The 15,640-nt window shown below is 43.8% G+C and overlaps 1 protein-coding gene across 6 annotated transcripts in view; it reads right to left on the bottom strand.

The window, feature by feature from the left end:
• Positions 1-926: 926 nt before the first annotated feature.
• The window catches only part of LOC147890584 (mediator of RNA polymerase II transcription subunit 7a-like), a 40,205-nt gene continuing 25,491 nt past the window's right edge, over positions 927-15,640 (bottom strand). For 3 of the 6 annotated variants that reach the window (XR_015542768.1, XR_015542772.1, XR_015542771.1), the window contains exons 4-8: positions 11,737-11,806; positions 3,288-3,454; positions 2,728-2,801; positions 1,902-2,532; positions 927-1,774 (exon numbers count right to left, since the gene is read on the bottom strand). Coding sequence is in view for 1 of the 6 variants with exons in the window: in XM_087390871.1 (XP_087246997.1) it covers positions 2,466-2,532; positions 2,728-2,801; positions 3,288-3,454; positions 11,737-11,806 (378 nt within the window). In the remaining 5 variants the exon portion in view is untranslated. Of the gene's footprint in view, positions 2,533-2,727; positions 2,802-3,287; positions 3,455-11,736; positions 11,807-15,640 lie in introns of all 6 variants that reach the window. The other 3 variants (XR_015542769.1, XR_015542770.1, XM_087390871.1) reach the window with 3 other exon arrangements.

Below are 15,640 nucleotides of genomic sequence, written 5' to 3' on the forward strand. Positions count from 1 at the left end.
ATCTTGGCACCTAGTAAGGATCTTCTCTCTTCTAGTACCTAGCAAGAATTCTCTCTCTAGAACATCTTTCACCAAAATCTAGAAATGTTTCTAGATGATGTCCTGAGATTGTTTTGTTATATCCTTTGCTTCCATTAATGCCATTTGAGAAATCAATTATCCTTTTAAGCAAAAAATGGCAAAAAACTGGCTTGGAATGACTCAAACCAAGACCGTGATTGAGAACAACACCAAGATCAAAGACCATAGAGAAACATTCGAGGAAAAACAAACATGAAATGTTTCTTTCATGACAAAGATGGTCACATTAAATCCAAGTGCAAGCTATCGATCGAGCACATGTTGCTAAAGGGAAGTACTAACCCAAGGAAACATTTACCAATTTTACAAAGGTAAATCTTCTCTCTTTTTCCAGAAGTTATTCATCATAGGCTTAGGCAAAAGGTTCTAAAGGGACATTCCACACAAAAAATAAAAGAGGCCCAGGCACTTCATTTTTAAATGTCATAATTCAAAGCAATATGACTGCCAAGAAGAAAGGCAAGTATAACATAGCAGGGGACCAAGAGATCACAAAGAGAATAATAACAATAAGCCTTCCGTTTTCCACTTGTAGCTCAAGATCAACCAAATGCCTAGTGGACTTTCCGATACAAAGACACAACTCATTAAGATAAAAGAAAAGGACAAGTATCTATTCACATGCTCTCAAAAGGTCTTTAGACTCTCACAAATTATTAGATGTAGTTGAAAGTACTCCCAACTTCTCTCAATTGGTAAGTCGATAGAATCTTCCCTACAAGTCATGTTTAGCATTACACAAAAGATTAAGATTATAGATTATGTTGATTGAATCTTCCATACAAGTCATATTTGGCATTACAACAAAGATGACGATTATAAATTATGCCATTATGGTGGTAAAAGGGAGCAAGGGTGTGCATGACTCTATAAAACTTATGCAATAACTTTATTGCTACAAGCATCTGTAACAATCGCAAATGGAAAGGGAGAACCTTGGCATGCCAAGTATGGAAACCTTAACCACAGAGGCCTCCAGCTACTAAAAAGAGAAATTTTGTTGATATACAAGAAGCATGGATGAAAAGTTCTCGGTCATGATAAGACATTCAAGATATACACTTGAATTTAGTACCCTAACATTATCATCTTACACCAGGGGCACTTGGGAGCATGTCAGAAGCAGCAGACTCCAAAGAGTAATAGGGCCAAGCTCCAAGGCACCCCACAAAAGTTTTTTGCTCGTTGGACGAGGCTTTGCAAGGGCATGTGAGCTAGGGAGATTTCCAAATTCCTGTGGATCATAGCACATAGAAAATTATAACAGCATAGCAATCTTCGATTTCGAGAGTCGATGACAAGCCAACCTTGTAAGAGCCAGCTGAAGAGCGTTATCGTTTACAATTATCTAACCACCCTGGCCATCACTCAGGAATCGGGCGCCATTCCATTGTGACATTAAGAGGTATCCATATTTATATTAGTCCACACTCAAGGACCCTGATGATAACACTCTCCAAAGGTGGCATTTCTTAGGACAGGTTCAGCAAGCACCCATCCAAGACAAAGGACCTGCTCTGCACTGTGAAAACAGTCGGACAGCCTGACTGCTTGTTGGCATAACTCGAGGGCAAGGGGCTCCCACAAATTGGGGGAGCAGAAGCGCCCTCCACTAAGATGTTTTGGGAGCATACATGGACGTCCTCCAACGCTCTGGATAGGTTCAATCACGCAACTCCCAAGGGTGCCAAGCCTGGAGAGAAACAGCATTTCTTGGGAGGTCTTGTTCATTATGACAGCATCAGGTCTGAGATTGCATAACCACAGAACTGAAACCTGCCATTGATCGAGGACTAAGTTAACACCCATTTCTGGCTTACCTTACAAAGCTGGCTTTCCCCCTGGTGTGTCCATTTGGTCAATGTATTGGTGGTCTCCTGACCATTTCATCAGCACCTACCAGCTGTCCACTCACTTCATGTGAACGCATATTGATGGAAAATGACAAGCCTTTGGTTGATTTTTGGCATGATAAACTGCTGTTGATATGCACACAAACGAAACCAGAGACTTCAGACGACAAAACTCGTCATGGTCATAGGCGATGCTCCCTGGAGTGGAAATTAGACTCTCGAGTAAAACTTTTAAAATGTAGAGGTCACTGTAAGTCTAACAACAAACATGAAATGAAACCTGCATTTTTTTTGAAATCTATCCCGGTCCAACTGGCGTAAAAATTTACAAAGCATCTCTTAGGGAAGGATGAACTATTTTATACCCTGCAGATGTTGACATGGCAAAGTATTCCATTTTAAGCAAATTATTTGAGAACATTTGCATAAAAGATAACATCTGGCATTTTCTATTACTGATGCAGCAAATCAATACATCAAAAGGTCTTCAGATAAATCATGTGTAGCACCTCCCTTTTCAATCTTGCAATTTTAACCTGACTGGATCTCTAAAAATTTTAGAGATTCTTGGAGCAAGACACGGGCTTCCTCCCTCCTCCTGAAAAAGAACACAACCAGGAACCACCCTTAATGAAAAGATGGATCACCTCAAACAAACAAGTGTGGCAGTAAGGACATTTTTAATGTTCTCGGTCATCACATTAATTCAGCTTCCTGAAATCAGCCTTCTACTACCATATCTTCTCAAAAGCAGCTTCACTCAGCTCACGTCATGAAGCAAGAAGCATTTCACCTTCTTATTTCTTCGACGGCTTGCTTCCGCCTTCGTATTTGCATTTCTAGGATATGAATTAGAGTCGCCCTAGCCTGAAATGAAGCCTCACAATTAGTATTATTTCCCCTAACCTTCACATGCAACAAATTCGAGAAGAGGAGAGGAAGAGGAAACGTGGAGCAGGTCATGCGTTCCAGGAATGCACAGACTTTGGAGAAGTTTGGCACATTGACTGAGCAGTATCACACATGGAAAAAACATACGATACAAAGGAGTGCTTCAGAGAAGAAGTTGAAAAGAAAAAGGACAAAAGATGGAGGGGCATGGACGAGAGGCAGGGGAACGTCAGAGCCACAGGGAACATGTGGGATTGGCCAAAGAAGGCCAATAACAAAAAAAAGGGGGGGAGGATGGGTAGGATCTCTCTCTCTCTCTCTCTCTCTCTCTCTCTCTCTCTCTCTCTCTCAGAGACACAGAGAGAGAGAGAGAGAGAGAGAGAGAGAGAGAGAGAGAGAGAGAGAGTCCATGTGCACCCTGCAAAACATGCATGACCTATCTTTTCAGCTCCAGTATATCACCTGATGAGGCCGAATGGAGTTCAAAAGATGGTGCATATTTCGTAAAATAAGAGACATATCCTCAACCCTCCGTGCATATTGTGAGGGTCTCTCCACCAACACATCAGCCAGTTCCAAAAACTGAAATGTCAACTCTCTATTCAATAATTTCAGCTCTTTCTTGTAATCTGCAGCAGAGCACGCCACAAAGGAATCAGACATAAGGGAAGCCCACCCATTGCAGGGACTTTCCTCCATCCTTGCATTTACTGTAATGAAATCCTGCTCTTAAAAGCAAACCCAGTATGTACACACATGTGCATTATATGTGCGTACTTGAACCCATAGCACATTGCATGCAAATTCCTGCAGCCTTATTTCAAAATTTACAAGAGCACTAAAATTAAACAGCAAACCAGCACACCTGCTGAAACAAACAATGGATCTACTCCATTTGAAGATTTGCATATTACATATACCTTTGTAAGACTAGAATATATCCAATCTTACAAATTCAGATTTTTGTTCTAAAGACCAAAATTCTACAATGAAAATAAAAGAGAGAACAAAACAAAATAGAAGAAAAATGAGCTAGCAAAGTTTTTCAAAAACAGAAGGAAGACATACTTAGCAAGCAAAGCAACGCTTATGTCATCATCAGTGCCCAAGCATAAGCAGCTATACTGGGTTTCTAAAGACCCGCGGAGTCTCTTGGGCTAACCTAGTGCTTACTAGAACATGTCAACCAAAACAACAAAAACAAAAACAAAAACAAACTAACATAAAAACAAAAAAACAAAAGAGAGAGAGAGGGAGAGAGAGAGAGAGAGAGGAAGAAGAAGAAAGGCAGGAAGAAGGTGAGACAGCAAAAATAAACAAACATATCCATAAATAAAAGGGAGCAGAAAACATGAATCTCTCTCTCTCTCTCTCTCTCTCTCTCTCTCTCTCTCTCTCTCTCTCTCTCTCTCACAGGTCGCTCAGCCCGTCTGTCTATTTGTCGCTCATCCCACTCGTCCGTTCGTCGTTCAGCTCAGCCCGTCTCTCGCTCAGCTCGTCGCCCACAGCATGCTCTGTTCGCCGCCTAGCAGCTGCTAGTTGCGCTACTAGCTAGCTAGCTAGCAGCACCACCAGCCAGAAGCGCCGCCGCCAGCCTCTACCCCTATAGCTTCGCCGTCACCTGCCAGCAGGAAAACCTAGAGTAAAACCAGACCCCAGGCTAGGGTGAGGGTGAGGCCTTGGCGTAGTCCTGAGGGGTTAGTGCTAATCGAAGGGCAGAATAATTGCACAGGTCATTATGGAGTTCCCCAAGACAAAGATGTTCCCCTCGACTCCAGCCAACAGGAAACCTTCCTACGCTGATATGGCCTCTACACCGTCCCCCTATGCCTTAGCATACCACAGATTTCAGAGCAAAGGAGACCCACTTGAGAAGACTTACTTCCTACAACAAGAACTCAGAGATGCAAAGCTTCGCATTGTTTCTCTAGAGAAGGCAATCTCAGAAATGAAGAGCAATGGCAAACAGAGGTAATCCAAGAAGTCTCACAGCAATGTAGTATTGCAGCCCCTGCACCACAGCTTGTGACCAAGGTACAAGAAATTGTCACTACTCAGCTGAAATCTATGGGACAGGAAATTACAGCAACAATGCATAACAAGATTGACAAATGTGATGTTTATGGAGAGGTACAAGAGCAGGGAGCCATAGAAAGAAACAAGAGGATCTTACGCATTGGAGGATTGCAAGACGATTGCACTAATTGTTTTGATGATGAAGGTGGTTACACTGAAGAAGAGAAGCATAGCCAACTTAAGAAGGCAATACCAAAAATCGAATGGGATGAGAAGGACATTGGCCTTATCACCCGGAATCAAATACAGGTTTATTTCAAAGAAAAGATTTCAAGAATCAAGATTCTCAAACAAACCAATAAGCTGAAGGGTACTAGAGTTTGGATATCTGAAGAGCTCACTCCGACTCAGCTCAAGCAAAGGACAAATGAACTCAACAAAATGAAGGAAGCACGCAAAGAGGGCAAATGGGCAGTCTATCGAGATCGGCAAGCACTCATCCGAGATTTCAAACCTAGACCCAAAGACTCTCAGTCTTAAACCGATGTTATTCAGACCGATTTCAAAGTAGTGCTTTTTAAAATGTAGTTATGGTACAATAATTTCGAGCTGAGCTGCCATGAGCACTCCTCGACTCTCTGGTCTATCCAGATGTTGTAAGTCATTTTGACATTTTGCATGTTGTCCCATAGGCCCGTGAGGCCTCCCGAGGACGTTAATACGACTTTCTTTTCTTTCTTTCTCTCTCTCTCTCTCATATGGATGTAATAGGCGTTTGACTTGCGTGAACATTTGTCTTGATTGTAAAAGATCTTGTTCATTGTAAAAAGGTGTCCTACTGGCAATGCACACAACGCTTCATGAAAAAATAACACTATTCTATAGGATATGAGGGGCAGAGTGAATAAAAGGCATCTTTGAAGTTCAAAGGATTTTCACCAATACATGCAGCATGAACGTCATATCCCTTTCAAAGGAGTATCCGCCTGTTCTTGATGCTTAGGATAAAGTGAACCGTTTACACAACAAATAAATGTCACAGCCCTACACAAGGAGGAGGATCTCCCCCAGCTTGGAAAACTCCAATGTATCATCTCGTAGGGACTAAGGCTCTCTGCAATCCTCGTGTGTGTATGATGATGTGTCCTTGGGGGAGTAGCATACCACAATGAATATGGGTCATGTGCCTACATCATGTGTCTAAACTTGTACCCATGTGTCACACATGCTCCTCCCTCCACACCATCGAGATGACAGTCTTCGGAGAGGATAGCTACTCTGCAAGATCTTGGGACCCCACTATCTCTCCTCGTTTCCCTCCTACTCCATGTGTATCCAGTCATTGTAGGTAGCCCTCTCTCTAGGCTCTCGTGTGTCTCGGTGTAGAATCTCTGAAAATCCCCCTGGATCTGACCATAAAGTGCCATTAGAGTTCCATACAGCCATGTTCAACCTCTAATGTACTCCTGTCCCACCGGCCCTGCACCGTCAACGAGAGAGAGAGAGAGAGAGAAAGACCCACCAGAAAGTCAGACTGCTCTAATCGTAAAGCTCACACATGGAGGATCTAAAGCCCAACGTTCAATTTCCTCTTGGGCCATCTTTTGGAGACCTCGTGCCACCAAAAATAAGTAGACCTTAGCCTTTCACCTTCAGTCCAATGCATAAGCCCTCCGTCTAAAAAATAAATGCTCCCTACCTTAGACTAGCAACATTAGCCTTTACTACCATAAAATTCAAATTTCACCCTCAGGTTTCACCTATGATTTCTGTTTCGGAGGTCTCCCTCTTGCTGTCATCTATTTTATGTGGGAGGTAAATGCTCCACCCTCTGTTACCCTTCCCCATAACATAGTTGCTGACTCCAAACAAGGAGAATCCATGAGAATGATAGCTTAGGTGAAGATGAGATGCATGTGCATCATTGAACACCCATCACCAGGATGGGAAGGCTGCATGTTGAAGACAGCATATGGATGTCCAATGTCCATATCATCTCCTTGCATTCTGAAGGATGCAGACGTGGCACACAGCCACCCGAGATCATGATGTGGCATTCTGGCCACATAGCACCAAGAGGTGTTGTGCTGATCTCTCTAACAAGACATGGCACTGTACGGATCTCTACGGTGCTAATGTGGCAGGCTTCGTGGCTGCTGACATGGCATACACCCACTAGACCTCAATGTGGTAGCAGCCACATGTCAATTGCTGTTGCTGATGTGGCAGATGACACGGATGCTGATTGGCAGTCTGTATGCCACATGGCAGATCGGATCAGGTCAGCTGTCATATCAGCCCTGCCCATCCTTTGGACTATGCAAGTGAGATCTGCACCCTCACTCTCCATCACATTCACAAGTGACTCTTCCATCTTCATCCCTTGGAGAAAGCAAGAGAGTTCATGCACTGTGCATTCTAGCACACTGTTACAAACACCTCCGAGATGTGCAAGAAAGACTACTGACATCCAATTCAAGAGAGCTTGGTTTCCAGATATTGTACCTACAGTGGAACTTCAGTTTTCAGCCCAATTGGGTTGTGTTTATACAGATCTACACTATTCTTCTATCTCTCTCTTATGTGTGAAGGATTGCTTCCATTGTCATGCATTATATACATGGTGAATTCTCTCGCATGGTATGAGAAACAAGAGGGTTCCTTTGAGAGAGAGATGACCTGAAAAAAACCACAGATCAATCCACCCATTGTTCACGCCTCTCAACACCTAGATCTACATCAGCCCAGTTCAAGGAGTCTACCAAGGAAGTACTTCTAGTTCAAGAAGGCTTACTTGGTGAAACGGACCTGCATCAGATGGGGCAGCAGGACCCTCGAGATACAATTCAAGAGGAGCTGCAGGAGCAAGCCCTAGATCCAGTTAGCCATTTGAAGAAGAGAGGTATTGCAGTTAGCTGTGTTTTTTGGACAGCAAGTTTCCAGAGTTTTGTTTCTTTGTTTGTAGCAAGCAGAAGAGCATGAATGGCCTCAACCAAGTACCTTCCCATCCTTAACATCAGGGAGGGCAAACTCGATGGACCTAACTATCCCTTGTCAAAGAACAAGGTCAAGAGCATGCTCATTTCTTGGAGATTGTGGAAGGTGACAAACAGTCCCTTCACAGCACCCCAGGCAACAGGGTGAAACCTCTCTGTGCTTTTTCATGACTTATAGAAAGGAATTTAATTTGCTAACTCTCTCTGGATGCTCATAGATGCATATTGGAATGAGGATCCATAAAGGAGAGCGAGCAAAACTTAATAGAACACTTAACTGAGTGCCACACAAGAAATTTGCAGAACTTGTTGAAAGTGCACTTGGATTGAGGGGCCAAGATGCCCCCCCCCCCCCCCCCTCTCCACTTATCCAGGCTCTTTATTGCTCAAATGGAGATACAATACCAAGGTGCAATGCACCTCCCAAACTTGGACTCGGACTTTTGAGAGTGAGAGAAACTTAGACACAACTGGAGGACTAGAATGCTCAAGTTGAGCTATTTACAAGAAATGACTCAAGAACTGAAAACTCAAAGGGAACTGGACTCCAGGGGCACCTCAATCTGCAAGGAAGATGCCTCTTGCTCCCTTGGTGCATTGGCAGCCCCTCTTGGTTAGAAGGATGAGATCTTGGGGAGAAACTCAGAAACAGTGATGCAGGGTAGAGAGAGAAAGCCTTGGAATGGAGTAATGGTGTAGAGAGAGAGGGTTGTAGCTTCTCCAAGGTAGGGGGGAGAGAAAGAGGTGTGGTTTCTGCTCCAGAGGTGAAGAGAGAGGGAGATTTCTGCAGAGGGAGAAGTCTGAAACTATAGAGAGAGAATTTCTGTACAGTAGAGAGAGAAAACCTGCACAGTAGAGGGAGAAGCCTGGCAGAGGAGAGAGAAGGCTGCTGCTGCTTCTCCCAGGCAAGGGGGAAGAGGAAGGAGTGCTGCTGCTCCAGGGGTGATTTCTGCACAGAGAGAAGGCTAAATCTGTAGAGAGAAAACTTCTGCACAGTAGAGAGAGAAAGACTGGCAGAGGAGAGAGAAGGCCTGCTGCACCACCAAGAGGGAGCTGATTTGCACCAAGATGGAGGGGAAGAGGCTGCTGCATCCAAGGAGAGAGTAAATCCTGCAAAATGCATGGGGAATGTGTGGAATGAGGGAGGGGGAGGACTTCTTTTATAGGCTAAGCCTTCCCTCTGCCCCAAAATGGAAGATTTTCCAGCCCACCAAATGGTGGGCTGGCCCCTCTCCTTGCCACTTGCTCTCCCTCTCCTTGCCACTTTCCCCCCCTCACCTTGCCACTTTCCCCCACCCTCGTCCAAGTGGCTGATCCAGCTGGCCCTACTGCCAGCTCAGCCTGCCACGTGTCACCTAAAACCCTAAATTTTCAAAGTTGTCAATTGAATTCTGACTTCACCGACCGGTTCCTAGCAGTTAGCCCCATTCATTGACCTACTCTAAAGTCACTTTTGAGCTTGATTAAACTCAATTAAGGGGTTTATTCATTTGTCGTCTTATCTTGTATCTCCATACCTCTTGGCATGCTTCTTGGCTCACACCCAAGGCCCTGAGGCATTCTCTCGGATGGTTGCTAGGTCGGGTGCATTTGATTGGTCCCAACTAATGGGTACTCACGTGGGGTGTGATTTTCTTGATAGAAGATGGCATCTCTCTTGTGGGTCATTAATGCCCATAACCCCAAACAAGGGGGTCCACCCTCAAATGGTAGACCTAGCCCCCATGACCTAACTGAACTGTAGGAAAACATTTACACTCTTTTGTAAAGCATGCATACATTTTAAAATAAATAGATATTCACAAGAAAAATTACCAAGCGGGTGGATACATGTTGAAGCAGAGTGACACAGGGACACGTGCTACAATAGTACCAACAGATCCAACATTGTTGGAGGCATGGAAAAAGCAAGATGCAGATGCATTTGCGGTGCTCATACAGACCACCACCGACAAAGTGATTCCACTGATCAATCTCGCAACCAATGCTCATGATGCATGGAACATACAAAAGAATCAATATGAGACCGAGAACTCAACGAGGACCCTGAGCCTCCAAAACCACACGCTGAAGCTGGCAGCTGGTGAAGACAAACGATAATGTTTTCAATCTAACAGCGCAAATTCTTGGACTGTCCATTCAAGAAGAACAATAAAGATACATCAACAGAGTAAAAGGATCAAGACTGCACAGTGAATTAAGTGTTGTGTTTTTAGAGGATGAGTTTGGGCATGTTCTTGGATTCATGCATAAATCTATATTGAAGGGGAAGAATATTATGTCCAGAACTGGGCTAGCTAGGGCTACCAAGACTCAATTGTCTAGGGTCAAGGCCAAGCTAGCCTAAGCTCTAGGATTGGACTTGGGGTTAGGACGTGGTCTAACCTAGGGTTTGTTTTAACCTGAGGTTGGGACTAGAGCTAGTATGAGGTTCAGATCCAATGGACAAGAGCTGATCCATGAAAAGTGAAAGCAAGCTATTCTAGGAAAAGCATAGTTAATTGGAAAAGTAGAGGCCATATGATCTTCTACACCCTACCAAGGTCAAATGTGACTTGAACTGGTTGGGGTGTTTCAGTCTAGATCTCAGGCTTGGAGGTGGCTTGAAGTATTGAGCCTACAGCTGGGAGAGGAGCTGTTGGCTCAACCCTAAGAGGTTTCCATTTGTGTGTTTCATTAGTATATGATTCTTGCTAAAAGGGAAACACCCAACCGAGGTCAGAAGTAACTTAACCTGGTTGGGGGTGTTTCACAAAGGAGAAAGTGAATCCCACAAATCTTGCGAGGACAAGCGTCCTTTCTGTACCATCTGCTAAATCATAGCTTTCCAAGGAGGGTAAAACCCAACAAAATCACAGGCCTTCTACTAAGCCTCCCAAAAATGTGATCTCTCACCTATTAGTGTGGCCTTTGGAAGGAGATTAGAAGACTCTAGAGCGAAAGAATTTAGTACTTAAACAAGCTTATGAATGCCGTGTGCCGTTATCTGCAAGGAAGCTTAAGACACTACTTTATCACACAATGAGAAATTAATGGTAAAAAAGTTGAGGAGCATTCACCCTAGAAAGTTTCCAACTCCATTAATAGCTATAAAAAGGGATGAATCCGTAAATGAGGCTTTGTCTTGCCTCCAACCATATACTGATCTTATTATAAGCAAGCAAGTTCGTATATTTGCATAGGGCCAATTTGCAGCACGGTTCTATTCCATCTCTATTATTTATGTTGTGTTCTATTATGCGTTGTGTGTATATGGACCATCCACTCTAGAGTCCCCACACACAAGGATACCTAGGTCATTGTTGTACTTGAAGATCTCCAAGCATTGCAGGCTTGTGGAAGGCAAACTGTCTTAAAAACATAGTTGCAAGGATATAGCAATGGGAATAAGGGAATGCGAATGAGAACCCATGTTATCATTTTACATCTACATGAAACTACCAATAAATACAAAAATCTGTTCATGATAGAAATATAGGCAAACTACAGTGTCTAGTGGGCCCTAGCATAGTCTCTAGATATCTTGCACCCATCTCTAGTAAACTAATGCATCTATCCATGAAGCCAAGCATTAGCAAAGCAGCCAATCTTTCTCCTTCACACTAGTTTTAGCCTCTACATGGTCATGGCCTGTAATGAGCAAATCAACCAAACAATGATGGCTACAGAATTCCACCCAAGTAACAAAGCATCCCAAAAAGATGGACCTCAACAACCTCTCTCCCTTCTTCCCTTCGTATGCAGGCAGCATAAAATATAGAGTAAGCAACATATAAACCCCACACAAAGACGCACCTATAACTATGCATGAATCTAATTACTAGGCTTGCCAAGATGAGCAAAGAGATCTACAGAATGCCAAAAAACAAAAAAAACGTCATCATCATCTCAACAGATACCTGTATTTGGTCCTTTAGGGTACAGTTGGCGCAAGCCTTGCTCCTCCAAGCTCGGAAGCAAATCATTTGTCTACTGACAAGACGCCAAAGAAGTTCAAATAAATTGGATGCCACATTAAGGCATGGAACAACAAATTTAAATATTGAAAAGTTCTTTATTTTTAGATAAACTCCTCATAAAAGCTCAAACCAAGAGAAAATATTTGCCGCAACTTTTGAAGCTCCCACAACAGTGTCCAAAACCTCTCATTTTTGTTGTCTACTATGAGAGACAAGTCTTAATAATGCTCGATCCAGACCTAGTTGTACAATTGTTATTAATCCACCCGTTTCACAAGTTACAACACCCAATCAAGAAATGAGTTATGAGAAAATATAAAATTAAAATATGGACTGAGAACTGAATGCCTTCTACTTCCTTGTTGGAACTTCTCTCTTGCTAAGACTATTGGACTCACGCACCTCACTTAATGACAAAGGGGACTTGCTCACAAAAACAAGCTATGTATGAAAAGTACGACCAATTTTAAAAGCTAAAAGATCGCACCTTTGGACTCAAAAGGTTCTAGGGTTTTATGACCTCCAATGGATCAAGTCTAGTAAAATATCCACTAAATGTAAAAATAGTCGTTGATGTCCTTCTAGCTTTGACCATCTAGAATCCAATGGCCAAGGATTTTGAATTTTTCTCATTAGAAATTACTTGCAAAATTATAATGTCATGCTGATGTGCTCACAGCGTATGTCAAAATACTTCAAGAGATTCTTTAGGGATATCTTGCGAAAAATAGCCAGGCGAGTGAAGGAAGGGACAACATGATTGCCCATATCAATGGAAGGCTCCACCCAATCCAACTTACCAATGTCTTTTAACAGATTATTCAGCCCATGTGCCATGCAAGGAGTGAAAGTAATGTGAGAGTACTTCTCCTCAAAAATCTTCCCTACTACCCTGACTCACTGTCGGAAACAAACTGAATAACATTGTTTCCCCCCGCATACTAAATGTCCATCCAACTGCTAGTCCAACCTCTTGGCTGACTTGCCCTCCTCTAAATTGTCAACGACTCTAATGAAAAAGCTGGCCCCTCTAGAGCGCCTCCTAGTGTCACTCCATCAATCTCTGAACACAATGAAGGGAGGAATACAAAAATGAACATAACTAAAGCTCTTAATCATGGAATGGAGAGCTTTCTAAACTAAAATGGAGAGGAGATAGAGCTCCACAAGGTGAACATAACTAAGGCTCCCAATCATAGAATGAGGAGCTTTTTGAAATAAAATGGAGAGGAGACACCAACTGGTCCCTAGTTATGCCTTAGCCAACCCCTAGTGGTTCTTCCTTCTGGCCGACCATAGTAGTCAAGTCCCACCCCTGGGGTAGCACGACCAACTTCTCGTGCTCGTTGCTCCTGTTGGGCAATCAAATCTTCTGCTCGCCTCCTTCTGTTCTGAGACCACACCAGTTCTCATGATTGGTTGTTGTTGCTTCCTTTGATTGAGGAACTCTTCACAACGTTCCACGTAAATTTGTCTTCGTTTAGAGCGTGTTTCAGACATTGGCTAGTTCTAGAAGTAGCTGAGTAGTTATCTGAACACTGGCTGGTGACCAGATTCCTGCTTTAGAGTGGTGATCAAACTTCTCCACTCCTCAGTTGTTACTCAGATGTAAAGCTTCAAATACTTTACCCGTCCGAGCAACAATTTCAATTGATCTTTTGTCAACATGAACTCTCAATGAGCTGTGCTCTCAATCCAAAATTTTATATTCAATCCACTCAACCCTTTCACAACCTAGACAATTACACAATTCAATTGACCCTTCTCCAGTAGGATCGCCAAATGTTGACGCTCGGGTTAGCACCCTTGAACCTTTTTCTACCACAATTACCCGTTACTCGGTGCATGCTACCCATCTCACAGTGCCCGTGATGGAGATGGTGCACGATCGTAAAGATGCCTTCTCTTGCAATCCCCAGGTAGCCGTGTGTGCGCATTACGTGGTTAAGGCCGTCAATTAAAGGAACAGAGATTCGGGGTAAGGACGAGTGAAAGGGACCGTATGGGGATGGGGGACGTGAACAAAAAAACAAACCAAGTAACAAGATATGAGAGAAGCCACTTGTATTATGAACTCTATTACAACAAGCCACCTCGGCTTACGATGCACACTCACTCAAAAAGCACCTAGCCTAACTATCTTTGATGGGACTCAAAGCCTGCTCTATAGTGGATTTCTCTATCTCCAAAATTGTGCTGCGTAGTGATCCAAAGGCTGCAATCTCCTTCACCATATCAATGAAGTAAGGATTGCATGCTTTTACCATGGGTATATATGTTCCATAAAAGAAACGACCCACTGTTACATCTACATGTGCCCTCCTCCTATGATGTCATGACGCCACAAGGCTAGTCTGTATGGCTCTCGGGACTGGCAAAAGTGCTAGCCCCACCTGTATGTGCGGATGAAGCTCTACTCCTGAACAAGGAGGGCAGAAATAGAAGTAAAAGCAGGTGTGCTACCACACATGGAAGAACCTACTGCACCTCGTCTCTGCAAGTGCCTTCCAACGTGTGAGGTCTATTGTTGGAACTGAAGACCTTGCCTCTTCACTACCAATAAATGAGCTGGCACTCTGTCTGCACCTCCACTTTTTACTGCTTTACAAAAGCACCGATTCCACTTGCATGTTCCTCCTTTCGCTTTGTTATACTTGGCAAGTGTAAGGGAAGAAGTGCTACCTCACTTTCTCTCCTACACACTAACACTGAACTGATAGAAATAATCACTCACAAACCATGTGAAACTGTGAGGCGAGTGAGAGATGCTGAGGGGTGACAATACAATGGATCTCTGAAGAGAAAAACTGAACTGAATAGATAAAGGCCCAACTGGGCTGAATACGACTGTAGAATAGAACTGTATGGAGAAGGTGAATCGTCACTACAAAACTGTAATGGAATGGAACTGTGGAGAGGGGCTGATCCCTCACTGTAGATCGGAGGATGGATGGAAGAAGGGGGCTGCTCTGCTGATGTCCCTGCTGCTGTCAAATACCAGACTGAACCGGACCTGTGGGGCTGGCTGAAGATGGCAGAGGAGCGTGGAGCTGAGGCTGCTTGAATCTGCCCTGGAACTGACTGAATATTGTTGCCCTGTGAAGGCTCTGGATCCCTATTGAAGGCTAGTGGAAGCCTAGATGGTGGATGAAGAATGAGGCCAATGGGCTGCCCTTTTATAGGTTGTAGGGCAGATTGGCCAACCTGGTCAGCTGGTCAACGACAACCGTTGACCAGGTCGATCAAAAAAATCAACGTTAACAAAAAATTCAACGCATTGACTTTTGGTCTAAAAGTCCAACTCTGCATTTTTTGACCTGCCGCACCTGCGCAATGACATGACACCTCTGGCATGGTTGTATGACTTGATGACGTGGCTGTAGAATGTCCACGGCATAAGGAAGCCCGTGACATCCCCTTCTGCTGAATTTCGAAATGGGGTATAGAGAGAACCACCGGATCTGTTGAAGCGTAGAAATCACCTGTGAAAAAACCTTCGCAACTTCTGTATGCCTGGTTCATGGAACCTGATGCGCTGGAGCTGGATCTGGAATGCCTTGGCCTGCTTCCTGCCAAGATGAGTCCTTCTGCTGATCTTCGAGCTCCTCAATGACTACTGAAGTCGTCCCCGAGGCAACTGTAATAGCTGAAGAGCTATTGGCTGGAACTGTTGATGAACCATTGGGAGTGGCTCCTTCTGCCTGAAGCTTCTTGAAGTGCGGGCAATCTGTCCTCATGTGGCCCTGCACATGACAATGGAAGCAACGGTTTTCCTTGGCGTAGATCGCTCGGGTTGCTGCATCCAAGTACCCACTGCACCCATTGCTATCTAGCGTCGTAATGA

This window comes from Dipteris shenzhenensis, chromosome 19 (assembly GCF_047967505.1).
Source record: "Dipteris shenzhenensis isolate YYH24624 ecotype China chromosome 19, Dip_SZ_1.0, whole genome shotgun sequence".
NCBI lineage: Eukaryota > Viridiplantae > Streptophyta > Polypodiopsida > Gleicheniales > Dipteridaceae > Dipteris > Dipteris shenzhenensis.